Source organism: Symphodus melops, assembly GCF_947650265.1.
Source record: "Symphodus melops genome assembly, chromosome: 13".
NCBI lineage: Eukaryota > Metazoa > Chordata > Actinopteri > Labriformes > Labridae > Symphodus > Symphodus melops.
The window spans coordinates 14,307,357-14,325,343 of record NC_136703.1 but is presented as its reverse complement, the minus strand read 5'-3'; the positions used below and the strand labels follow the sequence as shown (position 1 = coordinate 14,325,343).

The following is a 17,987-nucleotide window of genomic DNA, read 5'->3' as shown; positions in this document are numbered from 1 at the left end:
GCTGCAATTATAGTTCTCAAAAGATTGAATTGCTGTTTGGGGATTTAAAAGATGTAATATTGCTTTTATCAGATGGCTCTACTATGTATATTATTTATGATATAATTTGGCTTTAGGCAAGGCATTAATAAGGAAAGTATTACTTAGGCCTTAAAGTGAACCAGCATTACAATGTAGAGGTTTGTTTCTACATTAACATACTAACAGCACCCCTGTACATTTTTGCTTACATTTTAATTGTTTTTCTCTGTAGGAGGGTCTTCTTTATTGGTGTGATGCTCGTACAGACAAGATTGAGCGCATTAACCTGGAGACTGGAGAGAACAGGGAGCTGGTGCTGGCAAACAACAACATGGACATGTTTGCTGTGTCTGTTTTTGAGGAATACATCTACTGGAGTGACAGGTCAGTACTGTGGTTAATTAACTTGTTCACTGAACCATCTTTTTTTCTCCCCCATGGCATCATAATCTAATCATACTCGTTTATGCATGGCAGCTTTGAAACCATGTGGAAGATTTCTTATTGTTTTGTGCCATGAATTGACTCGCACTGTTGTTCTCTGTTGTTTAGAACTCATGCCAATGGCTCCATTAAGAGGGGCAGCAAAGACAATGCTACGGATGCTGTGCAGCTCAGGACTGGCATTGGTGTACAGCTGAAAGACATCAAGGTTTTCAACAGGGCCAGGCAGAAAGGTAGGAATGAAAAGGAGACTCACGAATCTAATCTTGAGCCCAAACTTGAGCAGAAATTTCACCACAATAAGAGCTGGCTATCTTAAGTGAACCAGTGCACAGAATAAACACGCGTGTATTTAACCAGGCACACACGTTGTTTAAAACATTTTTTTTGTCACCCTCTCCTCAGGCACCAACGTCTGCAAAGACAACGGCGGCTGTGAACAGCTGTGTCTTTACCGTGGCAACGGGCAGCGCACTTGTGCATGTGCCCACGGCATGCTGGCTGAGGACAACCGCAGTTGTCGTGACTATGACGGGTACCTGCTGTACTCTGAACGTACTATTCTGAAGAGCATCCACCTGTCAGATGAGACCAACCTCAACGCGCCGATAAAGCCGTTTGAGGACCCCGACCACATGAGGAACGTCATCGCCCTCAGCTTCGATTATCACGGCGGTGGAGGGAAGGGAGCCAACCGCGTCTTCTTCAGCGACATCCACTTTGGCAACATCCAGCAAATCAATGACGACGGCACAGACCGCAAGATAGTGGTTGACAGTAAGTCAGTTTGTAGGAGTCATAAATCACATCATTTCTTTTCAGCACCACAGAATATGAACAAACTCTCTTGAGCGCCCCTCACTCTGTCTGCATGATGTTCAGCTGTGTTTGCTGATTCTTCAAGTTCTGTCCATTTATAATTGCATGTTGTCTCCTTGACACTGTAAACAGCCATCATCATACATTTTGAGAAGCACCCAGATGGATTCACACAGCTGCAACTAGAAAAGATTGATATCACTTCGGGCTGCCACTTGAAGGAGACACACTGGCACCCACAAACACCCACTTAAACGCTGCCTTTTGTTTGGTGCTACACCGAAGTGTCACTTTAACTGATTCACAAATAGGTTGTTGAACTCCGTCCACAAAATCACATTTAAAAGCCCTAGATCAAAGCTGTTTTGACCAAATTATAGATGAAACCTGCATTATGTTATTGAAAAGACACAGACACAAGCAGAGTGTAGGAGGATAGCGGTTTATTGATGATTGTTGGTTTATTGTGAGCAGTGTTTGAATCAAGTTTTTAAAGTAAAGGCTTGTTTTTCACCCAGCTATTTAATTAGTTTGAAGTAAAGAGAAATTAATACAGCTCAAGTTAAATGAAGGAAAGACTCTGCTAAATATGTTATAGATTAAGCCTTTTTATATTTTAAACCAACACATTGAGGTTGTCATTGCTAATATTAGAGCTTTAACCAGATTTGAATCACAACAAGAGCCATAAATTTCCCTGAATAGCACTGAGAGTATCACTTGTATATTTCCATACTTTCTGTATATTATTTGACAGATCTGATTTAAATATTATAATCAGTATTTCAATTCTTAAATACATATTCTCTAGCTCTATTTTAAAGAATTAATATGAGGTAGTGATGATCCCATTTTGGCTACAGAGTCAGTTTTGGCCTACTTCTGAGGTTGTGTCCAGCTCAAAGGGTTGCACCGTGTCTCTGCTTATCACATGAGGGCAACCAACCAGACAGCTTTTGCACCATGCCCAGCGCTCTCTCCCCAGCTCTAGTAAATCTCGTCTGAACTTCTGAGACACGAACCCATACAGCAAAGGGTTCACCACTGCTACTGAGGATGCCAGCAGTCTGGCCAGGATAGCGATGGTATTGTATCCAGTTAAGCCTGTTATCGTTCCTCCGATGAATGAAAACATAAGGGCATAGGAGGGCAGCCAGAGCAGCGTGAAGACCAGGACCAGGAGAGCAGAAGTGTGAGTGACCTGGCTCTGGTAGCGCTCCAGTTGTGGAGCGTTACCCAGCAGCCGTGCATGTCGTAGAAAACAGTAGATCTTGGTGTACATCATTACGATAATGCCGAGTGGGAGCGCAAAGCCACACAAGAAGAGGGCAATGCTGTAGACCAGCTGGCTGAAGTCTGACAGAAAAGCAAAGCAATAAACAGAGCTGGATTCCGTAACTGTGCGGAAAGCAAACTGTGGTGCAGCCAAGGCTGAGGCGGGGACCCAGAGCAGAACAACCGTCAGCTTTATACGTCGATGCATTCTCGAGCGGTATGCCCAGGTAGGATGAACCACTGTGAGGTAACGTGTCACTGCCAGAGCTGCCAGCGTAAAGACAGAAGCAGCAGAGCAGGCCACGCCCAGAAAGCTAATGGCCTTGCACAGGAAACTGCCAAAAGGCCAAAAGCCCAGAGTGATTGCAGAGGTGTGGAAGGGCAGACAGAGCAGCAGCAACAGGTCAGCAGCACTTAGGGCCAACAGCAGGGTGTCTGTACCGTGCGGAGGTTGACTTTCTTTCTTCCTCCTGCCGGTGAGAATAGTGATGACCAGAGTTTGGCCAACCAGGCCTGTCACCAGAATCAGTCCGTCCAGGATGGGCACGATGGTCTTAATCAAAGCCTCATCTTCTCTGTTCATTTGGCCATGGCCGCTGCCGTTTGACTGCAGCCCCAAGGTCTCCATGCATTCGCATTAATCAATTAATCTAATGGTCTGTAAAATTAAGCATCAGCATGTTCCCAGATTGTAAGAGTGATGCGTCTGTTGGCTCCAGTTCATGTCCTTTTTGTATTAATCACAGCATGAACACGTTCCATTAAGTACTCTTAAAATGTGGGCAAATTAGTTAAGATCACCCTGGTCAGCTAACTTCTTCATTGCCATTTATAATCTGTGCTCTTACAGGAAATGAGAATCCAAACTTCTTCTTCTCCTGGTTTATTTAAAGTTTGTGTTGAGTTTGATCTGTGAAAATATGCAGTCAATCACAACACTTAAATCACCAAAAAAGCAATATAGTGCTAATTTAAAATAAACATTCTTAAATTGTGCTGTCTGACAAGCATGACCTTAAAGAGCAGTCCTTACATTTGGGCATTTCCTTGGCTGCGACAGCATGTCCATCATGGTCCAAGAAGGTGCGAAATCAGAGAGATGTCAGTGGAGCCATTTCTCCATGGCTGAATTGATTTTTTTGAAACCAGGCAACAGTGTATAAATTCATCCCAGTGGTTGCCAACAGACATTCCACTTTGGAAAGCAGTCGATGCTACTTGATGCCAAGTGGTCATTGCGGCAGGAAACAACCAGTCCATTTAGAAGCTCTTCAAAGAATCGTTACCTGTAACCTTCCAGCAGCTGGAATTACAAGACAATAAGAATAATTGTCATTTAAAAAGATGATTAAAAGGAACACTTGCAAAAAAGCATTTCTGATATAACTGCTCCTGTGATTGTCAGAGAGGCTCTGTTCTAAGTTGAAATGACCTCACTGACAGGTGTTCTCCCATGTTTGCACAGTAACTAGGGGCTGTGCTGATGTAGGTAAGGGGAGGGGAGACGATGTTGTTTCTTGTTACATAATTCTGTCTTGAAGCTGCTTTAAAAGGCCCTGTCCACCATATGGTCTTTCCTTCATCGAGGAAATTAGCTGCTCAAGTGCACCTTGTTCTTATTCGTGTTCGGTACAGTGTGAGTGGTTGAAAGTCCCTATCATGTCTTGTGTGTTCAACTGTGTTCACGTGTTTAGTGGCATTTGGGTTGGTTAACGAGAGTTTCAGCCTTAAGGTGGTCCTGCATTAACGTTGGTTATAGATCTTTGTCACATATCTGAAACATCTATTTAAAGGTAATGTATGACTTTGAGCCAAAAACAAACAGTAGGATGGCGCGTTTAGGTTTTTATTGTTGGGTGTAAGTGGTCATAAATGTGGTTGCTGGTGTGTCCAAGACCAGATGGGTGCACACCACGGAGGCTGTGAGGCTGCAAGCAATGCCCTTTTTCCGTGATGTTGTGTGACCTGTAGGCCCCACAGATAAAGAAACTAATATTACTGTTTGTTCTATGGGTGGATGGGGGTGTAGGATAAAAAGGATGATGGTTATCAAGAGCAGCTGCCTCAAGTTTGCCGTTCACGGCTGACTTCTTCACCCTGGCTCTTATCCTTAAAGTGACTCAAGCTGTTCCAGCAGCGGTTTTCATCCCAGAACAAGAAGTGACCATGAATGAGAGTGTCCATGGGGAGCTGTATTTGTATGTGCAGGCAGCCAGCCATGAAATGACAGGATGATACGCACTCTTTAAACTCTCTCCAGGAACAGCAGGCCCGGTGCATACTCTGCTCAGTGTGGTTCCACTTCCATTTCACTCTTTCTTTTTCACTTTTTCTTTTCAACCCTTTACTTTTTTTGTATCACAGTGTTGCTGCTTTCATGAGCTATTGTAGGAAGTTGTGAAGACATGAGGATTGTTAACACAGCCTCTTTAATGAAGTAGTACTATGGGGGCAACAAACTAATGCTATGGTTTTCTGAATTCTAACACAAGCTCTGTATTAAAGCTACACCCCTGAGATGATATAGTTTTCCTTCAAGCTTGTTTGACGACATGACAACAAAAAAGGGTTATTGTCAGTAAATCTTCATGGTCCAAAATATTTACCCCTGGCCAAAACTCTCCCCCCTCTTCCACAGATGTAGGGTCAGTTGAGGGCCTGGCATACCACCGTGGTTGGGATACTCTCTACTGGACGAGTTACACAACCTCAACAATCACTCGCCACACAGTGGACCAGAGCCGCACTGTGGCCTATAACCGCGACAATGTGGTCACTATGTCTGGAGAAGACCACCCCAGAGCCTTTGTGCTGGATGAGTGTCAAGAGTAAGCGATTGATATCAAAACTTCCAAAACAATTTCTCTTTTGTTTTTTCGAATGGCAGATTTATTTTAGTTCAGTCAACCATAACCTCTGTTATTGTGAGTTTCTACTCCTCATGATTATGTGTGTCCTATTTTTTCTGTTCTTACTACAGTCTAATGTTCTGGACCAACTGGAACGAACAGGCTCCCAGTATTATGAGGGCTTCTCTGAATGGAGCCAATCTGCTCATAATCATCGGCAGTGACATCAGAACTCCCAACGGCCTGGCTATAGATCACCGTGCAGAAAAACTCTACTTCTCTGACGCCACACTAGACAAGATTGAACGCTGTGAATATGACGGGAGCAGCCGTTACGTAAGAAAGCCCTTTCGACTTTCCTTTAGCCACAAAGAAGACTGAATGAAATGATGACTTGTAAAATAATGACTCAATCTTTCTGCCTTAGGTGTTGTTAAAGAATGAGCCGGTACATCCGTTTGGCCTGGCTGTGTATGGAGACTATATCTTCTGGACTGACTGGGTGAGGAGGGCTGTGCTCAGAGCAGACAAATACACGGGAGGAGACATGAAGGTGCTGCGTGCTGACATTCCTCAGCAGCCAATGGGAATTGTTGCTGTGGCTAATGACACCAACAGTTGTAAGTATGAAACTGGAGCCTCTCCAAAACATTTAGGGATATTTTTTAGCCTTAATGACTTTGTTTCCTTGCTTTGAAATAGGTTAAAAAATGTGTCTTTGTTATGTTTCTTGGCCCAGCTGGTATTGTGGCTCTGATGTTAACCATGTCGGTCCAGCATTTTAATTCAAACAGAAATGATTTCACCAATTTAAATTAAGATTGTCCTGAAATGTGGCAAAGAAATGTACCATTCAGGATTAGCTTTAATATCCTAACTGTTTTCCAGACTGTTTTCTTTTATCATCACAAGATACTTTTATATATGAAACTCCCATCAACCTTAATTGTTTCTAAAATACTAACTAGATTAACTTAAAGGTTTTACATGGTAAACATTAGGTACACAATAGTATGTTTTGGCCGTGTAGTTTGTGTTTTGGAAAGTGCGGTGAAATTATATCAGGAGATACATTATAATGCGTTGGTGTTTCAGTAAATCCTTCGGCATGCAGAGAAATGTTTTTCCAGTAATAAATAACACCAAACATGACTTGTTTAAAAATCCTCCGCTCCTCAGGTGAGTTCTCTCCTTGCCGGACAAATAATGGAGGATGCCAAGACCTGTGTCTGCCCACATCTGATGGACGTGTCAACTGCAGTTGTCGTGGCGATAGGCAGCTCCTCGAAGACAACACCTGCTCTTGTAAGAGAAATAATCTTCAGTCATGTCAGCACATCATTTAACAAAGAGTTCTCTGAAAAAAGACGTTGTTGACATAAAATTGTGCTCCTTCTCCAGCCCTCAACATGTCGTGTGGAAGTGTGGATGACTTTGAGTGTGGAAACGGTGACTGCATCAACTACAGCCTGACCTGTGACGGCATGGCGCACTGCAAGGACAAATCTGATGAGAAGCAGTCCTACTGTGGTGAGTTTTATATGGTTCTATTAGTTGGTGTGCTTTTTCCTCTCATAGGTCATCATTCATTAAACACCATTTGCAGATAATTAGCCGATGTCATATTCAAAGCAGTTGAAGAAATAGACGTGTATTAGGTCTCGGAAGAGCAAAAAGTCTTACACAAGTTTTATTGCTTAGAACATTTTTTTATCAGACAACATTTTAAAGCTTGCAAGAATTGACTTTCTTTAGTGCAGAATTCATTTGAGAACATAGCAGTGAAATATATTTCTATGTAACCTTTAGTTAGTCCATATTAAGGACTTCTTCAGCTCACTCTTTTCAACTTCTGTCTCCTAACAGCCAATCGACTTTGCAAGAAAGGCTACAGACGCTGCATGAATGGCCGCTGCATTGGCCACCAGTTCTGGTGTGATGGCACAGATGACTGCGGTGACCACTCAGATGAGCTTCCCTGCAACAGTAAGTGATTTACGTCCAATTTGATGGCTGCCATCAAGCCAAACCACAAGTTTAGCTTGTGATAGATCCTCAAAGAGAATCCATGTTAACCATTGTTTGCCGAGTATCAGTGTGGCAGCCAGGTCTCGCACCTTATCTCCAATGCCTTTTTGAATACTCTTGGTAAACTCATAAAATGCTAAATAATGTGGGCATAGTACTGGATTTACTGTTAGTTAGTAAAGTGGACTTTGGAGGAGATGGTTGCATTTGCCTTTGAGGTTGCATTAGCTTCCTAATTGTGAAAATTCTTGTCTCCTGCAGTAACGTTGTGCAAACCAGGAGAGTTCCAGTGTAAAGATGGAAGCTGTATCTCCAACTACAGCCGCTGTGACCAGGTGGTCAACTGTGAGGATGCCGCGGATGAAATGAACTGCCGTAAGTAATCTACTCTTGTGATTAGGATTAAATAATAGGATTCACGTTGGAATAACTGTTTTAGAGTTAATTAGGATTTCTTTGAAGAAAGTGTCTTTTTTTTTTTTACTGTTTTTCCCAGAACCAACTGATTGTTCCCGTTTCTTCCGCTTGGGAGTGAAAGGAGTGTCCTTCCAGAGCTGTGAGAAGACTACCCTGTGTTATCTGTCCTCATGGGTGTGTGATGGCAACAACGATTGTGGAGACTTTTCAGATGAGAGAAACTGCCCAGGTTGGGGATTTTGTCTCCCTTTTCTCAAATGCTTTAAGCGTCTTTTTGAATTGTCAAACATTTAACAACATGTCTCTCTGTTGGCTTACAGATAAAAGGAAGCTTAAATGTCCAGTCAACTTCTTTGCTTGTCCAAGTGGTCGCTGCATCCCTATGAGCTGGACCTGTGATAAGGAGAATGACTGTGAGAACGGAGCGGATGAGACACACTGTGGTCAGTCAGCTGCTGAGTTGTCCTTCCTTACCCTTGTTTATAGAAAACACAAAGCATGCCAGCAAAAAAAAAAGCAAACCGTTTTTCTTAGATTTTCCACAGCACATAGAAAAACAGGACTTAAGGTTAGAGTACATCAAATAATTTTCCCAAGTGCTGAGCTTTCTTTGCCTTTTGCCTGCAGACAAATTTTGTACATCCACCCAGTTTGAATGTGCCAACCACCGCTGCATTTCCAGCCACTGGGTGTGTGACGGCTCTGATGATTGCGGTGATGGTTCCGATGAGGACCAGAAATGCAGTAAGTGATTTATTACTTTCACTCACTAATTTAAAAGTACTTTCTGCAACACAAAGCAAAGGCATTGTACTCTGTGCTTAAGATTTCCTTGTGTTATATCACTAAGTAACTTTCCCATTATGTTGGCATAGAATCCAAGACCTGCAGCCCAGAGGCTTTCCAGTGTCCTGGCTCCCACATGTGTGTGCCTCAACGATGGAAGTGTGATGGAGACAAGGACTGTCCGGATGGAGCAGATGAGAGTGTCAAGGCTGGCTGCAGTAAGTGGGGCAAAATTCCATAATAACACCATGAAAATACTGTTGTGTTAGGATTGGAGAGAAAACCCGTTTGTGTGTTTTTTCTAGTGTACACCAACAGCACTTGTGACGAGAATGAGTTCATGTGCCAGAACAGACAGTGTATCCCAAAGCACTTTGTGTGTGATCATGACATCGACTGCTCAGATGGCTCAGACGAATCCCCAGAATGTGGTGAGTGTTTGTTATTGAATGAGAACGATGTTTAATAGCCTTTAAATATATAGGGAGAGAATGTCATTTGAAATTGCTTTGTTTTTTGTGTTGTGTTTGATCATTAACCCACTCTTGTTCTGGTGTAGAGTATCCAACGTGTGGTCCAGAAGAGTTTCGCTGTGCCAACGGCCGCTGCCTCAACCAAAAGAAATGGGAGTGTGATGGAGAGTTTGACTGTCAGGATCGCTCCGACGAGGCCCCCAAAAACCCACACTGCACTGACTCAGGTTGGGTTATAACTTCTTCTTCTTTTTTTTCCCTTCATACATCATTAGTATGAGTCATATGAGAAAGTTCTTGTTCAGACAATCCATCCAGTTTAAAATGACATTAATGTAAAATGGTACTTGTGTCCAATTTCAGAGAGGATTTGCAATGAGTCAGCATTCATGTGTCGTAATGGGAAGTGTTTGAATGAGACGCTGCTTTGTGATCGCAATGACGACTGTGGCGACGGCTCAGACGAACTCAACTGCTTCATCAATGAGTGTCTAAACAGCAAGCTCAGCGGCTGCTCGCAGCTCTGTGATGACCTCAAGATTGGCTTCAAGGTAAGCCACATCATTTTTTGTTTTTTTTTTGTGCCAAGAGCAACTTCAACCGCGCGAAGTGCTTCATGGACTTGCTTTAATTAGACAAGAATTTATAAGTGTAGTATAGACTAATGAGAAGCGTAATGTTAACACTGGGTTAGAGAGAAGCTGAAGTAAGAAGGTTTGAGGCATGCAGTTATGTAAGACAAAAACATATCTTGGCTCTCTTGCTTGAAAGTTGGAGGCCAGTACTAGAACATCTTGAACTCTGTGTGAACTCTCATATTTGTGGTTTTGCAGCTGTGGTCAGAGCATCATTTGAAAAAGATAAGGAATAATTTTCACGGCAAAAGAATTCACTCTAAGCTGGTGGGGGTGTTGAGCCTAATTCCTAAGTATTCAGTTTTCACACAACATTTTGTGTATTTCATTTATACACAGATCTGGTGTTTTCTTTGTGCGTAAATCATCTCGGGTCGACTTAAATGGTTTCAAAGGAGTTGAATTTGGACATAACTGAAGTTTTAAAAAACACTTAATGTTTATTAGAGAGAGAGAGTTCAAGCTGAGTGGGATTTTTTATGAATACTATTTAAAAGATAATGTTTATCTGTCATGTTCAGCTTATCTGTTTTCGCTCCCTCTTAGTTGTCAGGCAGTTTTGCAAATCAGATAATTTAGCAGCAGTAGCTGGATTAGCATTGCTTTAGAAGAAAACGACGTATTCAAAAATGTTATGCTACATGGAAACATTTTAAGTTATATAGAGAAATGGGATTTCACTAATATTTCTGTTTTATGTGACTGATCCTGTATTGTGTATAATTTTAAACCCATAAGATCCCTTCTTGATTTCTTCTCTTTTTTTATATGTATCATACACTTTTGTTTTAATTAATTTCTATTTATTTTATTTCATATATATTTATTGTTTTTATTAATTCATTTTGTTTAATGGTGCAGTAATATTATTGCAGGGACTGGGCTCTGTTGGGGCGAGGCAGTATGATGTTTAGATTTGTATTATTTCTGTTCACCCATGATCCTGAATTTATGTACTTTGCACACTATCTGTGTATAAACATCATTAAAAAGACTTGGAGCAAAAAAAGAGTATTGGTAAGAAAATGTAACTTTTAGTGAAGGAAGAAATAGCAACTATCTGACTGACAGGGTTTTGCATCAGGCAGTGACAGGCTCTTGTAAGTGGTGTGGAGAAGTGCCAGAAGCTGTTGATTTGACATCTCTGTTTTGCTCCTGGCCCCTTCAGTGTAGGTGTCACCCTGGTTTCCAGCTCAAGCGGGACGGGAAGACATGTGTGGATATAGACGAGTGCACAACCACTTACCCCTGTTCTCAGCGCTGCATCAACACACACGGCAGCTTCCACTGTCTCTGTGTCGATGGCTTTGAACTCAGCCCCAATGACCCCACCATCTGCAAGTCCACATCAGGTAAGGCATACTTTAGTGTGTTTTGCATTTCACTGCTTTTTTGCAGACCATTCAAACGTGAAGCATATGTCTTCTGTCTGGTATTTGTTCGTAGAAGAGGAGCCATACTTGATCTTCGCTAACCGGTACTACCTGAGAAAACTTAACTTGGATGGTTCCAACTACACTCTTATAAAACAGGTGAGACACACTGGTGCCTAGTTTGACCTGCTGAAAAATAAGTTCTAATTGTTAACTCTCTCTACACCTCTTAATACTCTATCTATCTGTTCCAGGGTCTGAATAATGCAGTGGCTCTGGACTTCCACTATGCTGAGCAGATGATCTACTGGACAGATGTTACCACTCAGGGCAGCATGATCCGACGCATGCATATGAACGGCAGCAACATAGAGGTCAGTGAGGAAGTCACATCGGTGAACTGGATCAAAAGACATATCTTTTATATATAGCTGTACAGTACCTAAATAAACACAAGTTGTTTTAACATGTTTTATGAAGAAATCTGACATGACTTCATTCATTGCTAATGTATAACCAAAGAAGAGCTAATAGCCAAGTACAATGAAATATTGTGATCCATGTTTAAGTCTGATCTGCATTATTTTTGATTATGGTTAAAGACTGGGTATAAACTAAACTAGACCATTTATCTTGTAATTTTTTTCATTTGGCAAAATTATTTATATCTGTTTCTCTTTCACTCACATCCTAGGACTTCGGTAGCCAAAAGAATAATTGGCATTTACTTAGTTTTTGAAATCCATTTGAGCCTGACTGTAACTTTTAAAAAGTCTCATGCAGTGACTGACCGACAGGTTTTGCACCGGACCTCCTTGAGTAACCCAGACGGCTTGGCAGTGGATTGGGTCGGTGGGAACTTGTACTGGTGTGATAAAGGCAGAGACACCATCGAAGTATCAAAACTCAATGGAGCCTACCGGACAGTGCTGGTCAACAGTGGCCTGAAGGAACCTCGTGCTGTGGCTGTGGATGTACGCTATGGGTAAGAAGAACAGTTCTTTATTACCAAACACTGTCTCCAGGATATGCATATTTTGTATGTGTAAAATTGTCCTTATCCGTCACCGGGTTAGGTACTTGTATTGGTCAGACTGGGGCGACAATCCTCACATTGGGCGAATCGGGATGGACGGCACTAATAGAAGTTCCATTGTGGAGGATAAGATCACATGGCCCAATGGACTAACCCTCGACTTTATCAATGACCGTATATACTGGGCAGATGCCAGAGAGGACTATATAGAGTTTGCAAGCCTGGATGGCACAAACAGACACACAGGTAAGTGACCAAGACACACTTTTTATGACTGCTTTTACACACTTGTAGGCTTGCAGGGTCACAAGACCGTGTTTGGCAGTGTTGTATCCAGTTGCAAGTAGTAGTCTACATATTATAAAAAAAAAACATTTATGACTACTACGATCTTACTTATTAAGCTGAAAGGGACAAAAAGCTGCAAAATGCCAAATACTGTTGTTTTAATCTGTAAATGGACAGAAGATTAAGTGAGCTATTTAGCACTTGTATTAAAATCAGACTATCACTGATGATGATATGGGCAGCTTTTGAATACATTTTATAGATGCATATCGCATTTTTTATCTAGAAGGTAAAATAGAAATAAGAACAATAATCTAGACAGGTTGTGAATGAAATAGTAGCATGCAAAAGTTAAATATTCCAAATATTAGGTTTAAATGTGAATGTGTTTTCTAGGGTTACAGGTTAATAGCCTTGTCAGTTGTCTAAATTATTCTCCCCTCGTCATGAACACTTGCTTGTTTGGCGTCCATTTAAGCAGAAGCTGGCAGGTCAGTTTGTAGTTCGCTGCACTGGAGTCTAGAAACGCTGAATCGGAGAGATTGTTCTGACTTGTGAGGCCTCGAGCGTGTATGACGTCTGCACGGCGCTCAGTTCTTCAGCACACTCACTACAATAGTTAATATTGTCAACCAACCAGGCGTGCGGAGGAATTCTGGAGCGCAGCGGGCGTTTGTGTTGAACTTTTTCTCATTCGCTGAGATCTGCCAAACACGCAGAGAGAGCTGTGGCATCTCATCATTCCTCGGATTTAGAATGTATGTGATGTAAAGTTGTGGGTGTATGACATAGTAGACAACTAGACAGAAACTTGTAAGTGAGCATTATAGTGTTTTACTGGACAATATTTAACAAGAAAACCACGCTGAAGGAAGCATGTTGAAGGGTAAACTAATATTTATTTAACTTTCTGTTCATTTTAAAACATGTGACTGTTTTTATAACGTTTAGTGGTGCCAACCATCCAAAGAGTTTCCTGGAAAACACAACCCTCATGCACACATTTAATACAAACACCAGGGCGGCCTTTTGTGTGTTGGCAGAACAAGACCTGCTCTGTTTGTTTTCAGATAAAGTTTAACCAAAGACAGCTTTGTGCTTATCTAACTAATGTCACAGTTCAGCAACAGTATTGAAGTTGTTTCGGGCCCTTCACTTGTTATAAGCCATTTGATGGTCACCTGATGATGAGTTGTTTTAAACTTGTACCACTTCGTGTTTCTGCCCTTTATGCATGCTCTTGTGTATGCCGGAGGTCCATGCACGGAATTGCTTTGCTTACAACAGAAAGTGATGGTGTGTTTCCATAATGCAACTGCCTGAAAAACTTGAGGCAAACACATATTAGGTATATGGAAGCAGAAAAAAGCAATTGGGTTGTAAAGCCTAATGAGGCATAGAGTCCATTACATAACACACAAATTACTGGAGCAGCTGTATCTGTGCACGCCACCCTCACTTTTTTCAGTACCAGACTATACTGCCAGTTCTTTTTGGGGGCGGCAGTAGCTCAGTTCAAAGGGAGGGTCGTCAGCTCAAGTCCCTATGCGGACAAAAATATGAAAGATGGTGTGGTAGCTGAGGGACCCCTCATCGAGCACTGCCGAGGGGCCATTGAGCAAGGCATCAAACTCCCACCAGCTCAGGGGACGCTTCCAGGGCAAATGCACCTATGCATTTTTACCACTGAGAAACATTTGCTTTAAGCCTGATTTTATAACCAGGGTGCTGTCCTGAGTTATCATATATTATCTTAGTGGGTCAACTTCTGTTGGCAGATTTACTGTACCTGATCTCTGTGCTTGCTGCTTTACAGTTCTCAGCCAGGACATCCCCCACATCTTTGCAATGACTCTGTTCGAGGAGTACATCTACTGGACAGACTGGGAGACAAAGTCAATCAACAGAGCTCATAAGAGTCTGGGTACCAACAAGACCACCCTGATCAGCACACTGCATCGGCCCATGGACATCCACATTTACCATCCCTATCGCCAGCCTGAGGGTAAGACACCGTACTGTAGAAGGAAGTATGCAGTTTGTGTAAAGGTTTTAGCTGAGTATCTTTTCTCACTTAATGAATGACCACTTAGACTTAGCTTCATTTTGAGTGGTTTTCTAATCTCTTAAGTTAAAGCACACAAAAAGTCTCCCCTTTAACTTTTCTTTTTTGATATTCCAAAGAAAAACAGATCTCACCTAACTCTGATCTAGTATGTCATTTAGTTCAAGAACTAATATTTCAATTCACATTAAACTGTTAAAAGTGTAGAAACTCATTCTATGTTTTAACATATGAAGATGAAAAGTCCCACCCCACATCATTACGTTTCCCAGCCTAATCCAGACATAAACCTTTTGTCATATGCCAAAAATGATTTGCGTGTCTTTTCCAGTGCTCAACCACCCCTGTCAGACCAACAATGGTGGCTGCAGTAACCTCTGCCTCCTCTCTCCCGGAGGAGGCTACAAGTGTGCCTGTCCCACCAACTTCTACCTCGCCAATGATCAGCGTACTTGCATGTCCAACTGTACAGCCAGTCAGGTGAGGAGGTTGTTTATACATCAACATCAAATATCAATTTGAGTTAAAAATCACAGGATTTCACTTATTCATGTCTCCATCTCATATCTTGTGTAATGAACTGCTTTTGCCTGTTGACTGCATATCGACATCTGGCTGGCTGCCCACTGCTAAAGTAGCCAGTCTCCGCTCTGTCAACAGCGTTGAAGCAGAGGAGCTCTGGTATTAGGCCATATCAATATTTTGATTGTTCTCCCTCTCCCTATTGTAGTTTGTTTGCAAAAACGACAAGTGCATTCCTTTCTGGTGGAAATGTGACACGGAGGACGATTGCGGTGACCGGTCAGACGAGCCAGCAGACTGCCGTATGTATTTAAAAAAACCATAATGGGGGGTTTAGTATGTCAAAATCCTACAACACACAGATAGTTACCTGGTTGGTATTGATTTTAAGACAGCATCAAATGTACTATCCTGCAGGGAGGAGCTTACATTTTAAGAAATCTCATTGCAAGTTTGGTTTGATCATGAAAAACATCTATCATTTTCCCTGTTATAGCTGAGTTCAAATGCAGACCAGGGCAGTTTCAGTGCAGGACAGGCATCTGCACAAACCCTGCATACATCTGTGACGGTGACAACGACTGCCAGGACAATTCAGATGAGGCTAACTGTGGTATGTTTGCCGTTTTTGACACTTACTTTATGTGTCAACACTATATAAATACTTACTGGTCTGTTCAACTCTTTCCAGTCTTTCTTTTTTTATACTGTACTGCCATCCCTACTCTATTGTTTGTCACATAAAGAAAGAATCTAAAGAATCGTTTGTCTGCCTGTGTATTATAGATATTCATGTTTGCCTGCCGAGCCAGTTCAAATGTTCCCACCCAAGTCGCTGCATTCCTGGCATCTTCCGCTGTAACGGCCAGGACAACTGTGGGGAAGGAGAGGACGAGAAGGACTGTCGTGAGTACAAGCTTTTTTTTCTGTCATTCATTTCCAGTTTAACCATATGCACTCTGATTTGCTGTTCTTCCAGCTTGATGTTTTGTTTGGTTTTTTTTAACTATAAATATTCCCTTATGTAGCTGAGGTCACTTGCGCACCAACCCAGTTCCAGTGTGCCATCACTAAACGCTGCATACCTCGTGTCTGGGTGTGTGACCGCGACAATGACTGCGTGGATGGCTCTGATGAACCCGCCAACTGCAGTATGAATACCATCTTATTTCCAAATATTTTCTTCATTCTGGTTCAACCTAATCAGACATAACAACTGCCAAATGTTTCCCTCTGCAGCCCAGATGACTTGCGGTGTGGACGAGTTTAGATGTAAAGACTCTGGGCGATGCATACCAGCTCGCTGGAAGTGTGACGGGGAGGACGACTGTGGCGACGCATCAGACGAACCAAAAGAGGAGTGTGGTGAGAATATCTTCTCTTTTTAGAAGAAGACAAACGCATTAAAGAGTCACTTGTTGAACTTCCGGAAAAAAACAACTGACTTTTAGCTGTTTCTGCTTTTATGTTAGTGATGGTTCTTTTTGTGTGATTTGTGCAGCTGAGAGAACGTGTGAGCCATACCAGTTCAGATGCAAGAACAATCGCTGTGTGCCGGGCCGCTGGCAGTGTGACTACGACAACGACTGTGGGGACAACTCGGACGAGGACAAGTGCAGTATGTGTCAACTTCAGCATGCAGACAACACCGTCAACATGTTACCTCGTCGTGTGTCATTTACACTCATGCCTGCGCCTTGTCCATTGTAGCATTTGCACGTTCAACTCATAACTGTGCATGCTAAGTGACACGTTCATTATTAACAAACATTCACTTTCAATTCTGATGCATCTCACCTCATGTGATGTTTGTTTCATTTCATACTGTCCTGTTGGCATTCAGAGGTAAGTTCCTCCGCCTTCATATGTCAACAACTCTAAGATTCAATGTCACCTCTTTACCCTGTAACCCACTCTATTTTCCTGCTCCTGTCCAACTGTGACCCCTCCCACCTGTGCAAATCTGGATTAATGAGTTCTTTACATCTTGTCAGGCAGTGTTGTCTGTTGTGGTTATTTTAAACCCTTGCCCTTTGTTTTTGCGATGAAGGATAATACAGCCATAGCTCACTTGTTTATGGTGTTTACCGGTGTTATAACTGACATGAATCTCGTCTGCCTTCTCCTGTAGTGCCTCGACAATGCTCGGAGAGCGAGTTTGCCTGCACAAACGGCCGCTGTATTGCCGGCAGGTGGAAGTGCGATGGAGACCATGACTGTGCAGATGGATCTGATGAGGTACACAAACTTCATCTTTAAGTATCAATCTGAAGAAAGAGTTAAATTGTGTCGGTTTAGTCTTGATTTGTAAACGTGTAACATAAAGCTGTACATAGTTTGCCTTTATACTTTGATTCTTCTTCAGCACGGCTGCGACTTGAAGTGTGACAACGACCAGTTCCAGTGCAAGAACGGTCACTGTATCCCCATCCGCTGGCGGTGTGATGTTGACCCTGACTGCATGGACGGCAGTGATGAAGAGAACTGCAGCAGTGCAGGTGAGAGGATATTCTTGTTTCTATTAAATGTTTTCAATATGTTATTGTATGTTATGTTATTTGTGTTCTTTTTTTTTTTTCTTTATAATGACTGAACATTATGAGTTGTGGTTATGGATCCAAATAGATTTGTCTGGCTATGAAAGGCTTCAAATGTGGCTAGTTGTGCTAAAACAGCCTCCAGATTAACATTAAAACCTGAATTATGTTTTATTTGGAGCACACCAGTAGTATAAGTCTTCACCCATCTCATCCTGTTCTTTTCAGCCGGACGTCACTGCCCTCTGGATGAGTTCCAGTGTGACAACACTTTGTGCAAACCCCTCGCTTGGAAGTGTGACGGGGAAGACGACTGTGGGGACAACTCAGACGAGAAACCTGAAGAGTGCAGTGAGTGTAGAATTATACAAATGTATTGAATGCACGTCTCCATCTTTAGTCGTGAACTGCTTCCCCCC

The 17,987-nt window shown here is 42.2% G+C and overlaps 2 protein-coding genes across 2 annotated transcripts in view; one reads left to right on the top strand and one right to left on the bottom strand.

Annotated features, from left to right (window-relative positions):
- LOC306833692 (low-density lipoprotein receptor-related protein 1-like) overlaps positions 1 to 17,987 on the top strand; it is an 87,405-nt gene that overhangs the window by 60,477 nt on the left and 8,941 nt on the right. Inside the window, exons 39-71 of the mRNA XM_079359155.1 lie at positions 254 to 405; positions 574 to 698; positions 871 to 1,242; positions 5,198 to 5,387; positions 5,540 to 5,744; positions 5,836 to 6,028; positions 6,588 to 6,713; positions 6,810 to 6,938; positions 7,275 to 7,394; positions 7,698 to 7,811; positions 7,933 to 8,082; positions 8,174 to 8,296; positions 8,481 to 8,597; positions 8,729 to 8,857; positions 8,945 to 9,070; positions 9,199 to 9,339; positions 9,476 to 9,663; positions 10,916 to 11,099; positions 11,194 to 11,279; positions 11,375 to 11,494; positions 11,918 to 12,105; positions 12,197 to 12,402; positions 14,261 to 14,449; positions 14,841 to 14,989; positions 15,240 to 15,333; positions 15,528 to 15,644; positions 15,818 to 15,937; positions 16,060 to 16,182; positions 16,271 to 16,396; positions 16,533 to 16,649; positions 17,163 to 17,269; positions 17,397 to 17,529; positions 17,797 to 17,919. Of these exons, the coding sequence (XP_079215281.1) occupies positions 254 to 405; positions 574 to 698; positions 871 to 1,242; positions 5,198 to 5,387; positions 5,540 to 5,744; positions 5,836 to 6,028; positions 6,588 to 6,713; positions 6,810 to 6,938; positions 7,275 to 7,394; positions 7,698 to 7,811; positions 7,933 to 8,082; positions 8,174 to 8,296; positions 8,481 to 8,597; positions 8,729 to 8,857; positions 8,945 to 9,070; positions 9,199 to 9,339; positions 9,476 to 9,663; positions 10,916 to 11,099; positions 11,194 to 11,279; positions 11,375 to 11,494; positions 11,918 to 12,105; positions 12,197 to 12,402; positions 14,261 to 14,449; positions 14,841 to 14,989; positions 15,240 to 15,333; positions 15,528 to 15,644; positions 15,818 to 15,937; positions 16,060 to 16,182; positions 16,271 to 16,396; positions 16,533 to 16,649; positions 17,163 to 17,269; positions 17,397 to 17,529; positions 17,797 to 17,919 (4,882 nt within the window). The remainder of the gene's footprint in view (positions 1 to 253; positions 406 to 573; positions 699 to 870; positions 1,243 to 5,197; positions 5,388 to 5,539; positions 5,745 to 5,835; positions 6,029 to 6,587; positions 6,714 to 6,809; positions 6,939 to 7,274; positions 7,395 to 7,697; positions 7,812 to 7,932; positions 8,083 to 8,173; positions 8,297 to 8,480; positions 8,598 to 8,728; positions 8,858 to 8,944; positions 9,071 to 9,198; positions 9,340 to 9,475; positions 9,664 to 10,915; positions 11,100 to 11,193; positions 11,280 to 11,374; positions 11,495 to 11,917; positions 12,106 to 12,196; positions 12,403 to 14,260; positions 14,450 to 14,840; positions 14,990 to 15,239; positions 15,334 to 15,527; positions 15,645 to 15,817; positions 15,938 to 16,059; positions 16,183 to 16,270; positions 16,397 to 16,532; positions 16,650 to 17,162; positions 17,270 to 17,396; positions 17,530 to 17,796; positions 17,920 to 17,987) is intronic.
- Positions 2,150 to 3,187, bottom strand: LOC306833696 (galanin receptor type 1; the record flags this gene model as incomplete). Its single annotated transcript, XM_079359164.1, has 1 exon — positions 2,150 to 3,187. The coding sequence occupies one exon, from the start codon at positions 3,185 to 3,187 to the stop codon at positions 2,150 to 2,152; it is 1,038 nt and encodes a 345-aa protein (XP_079215290.1).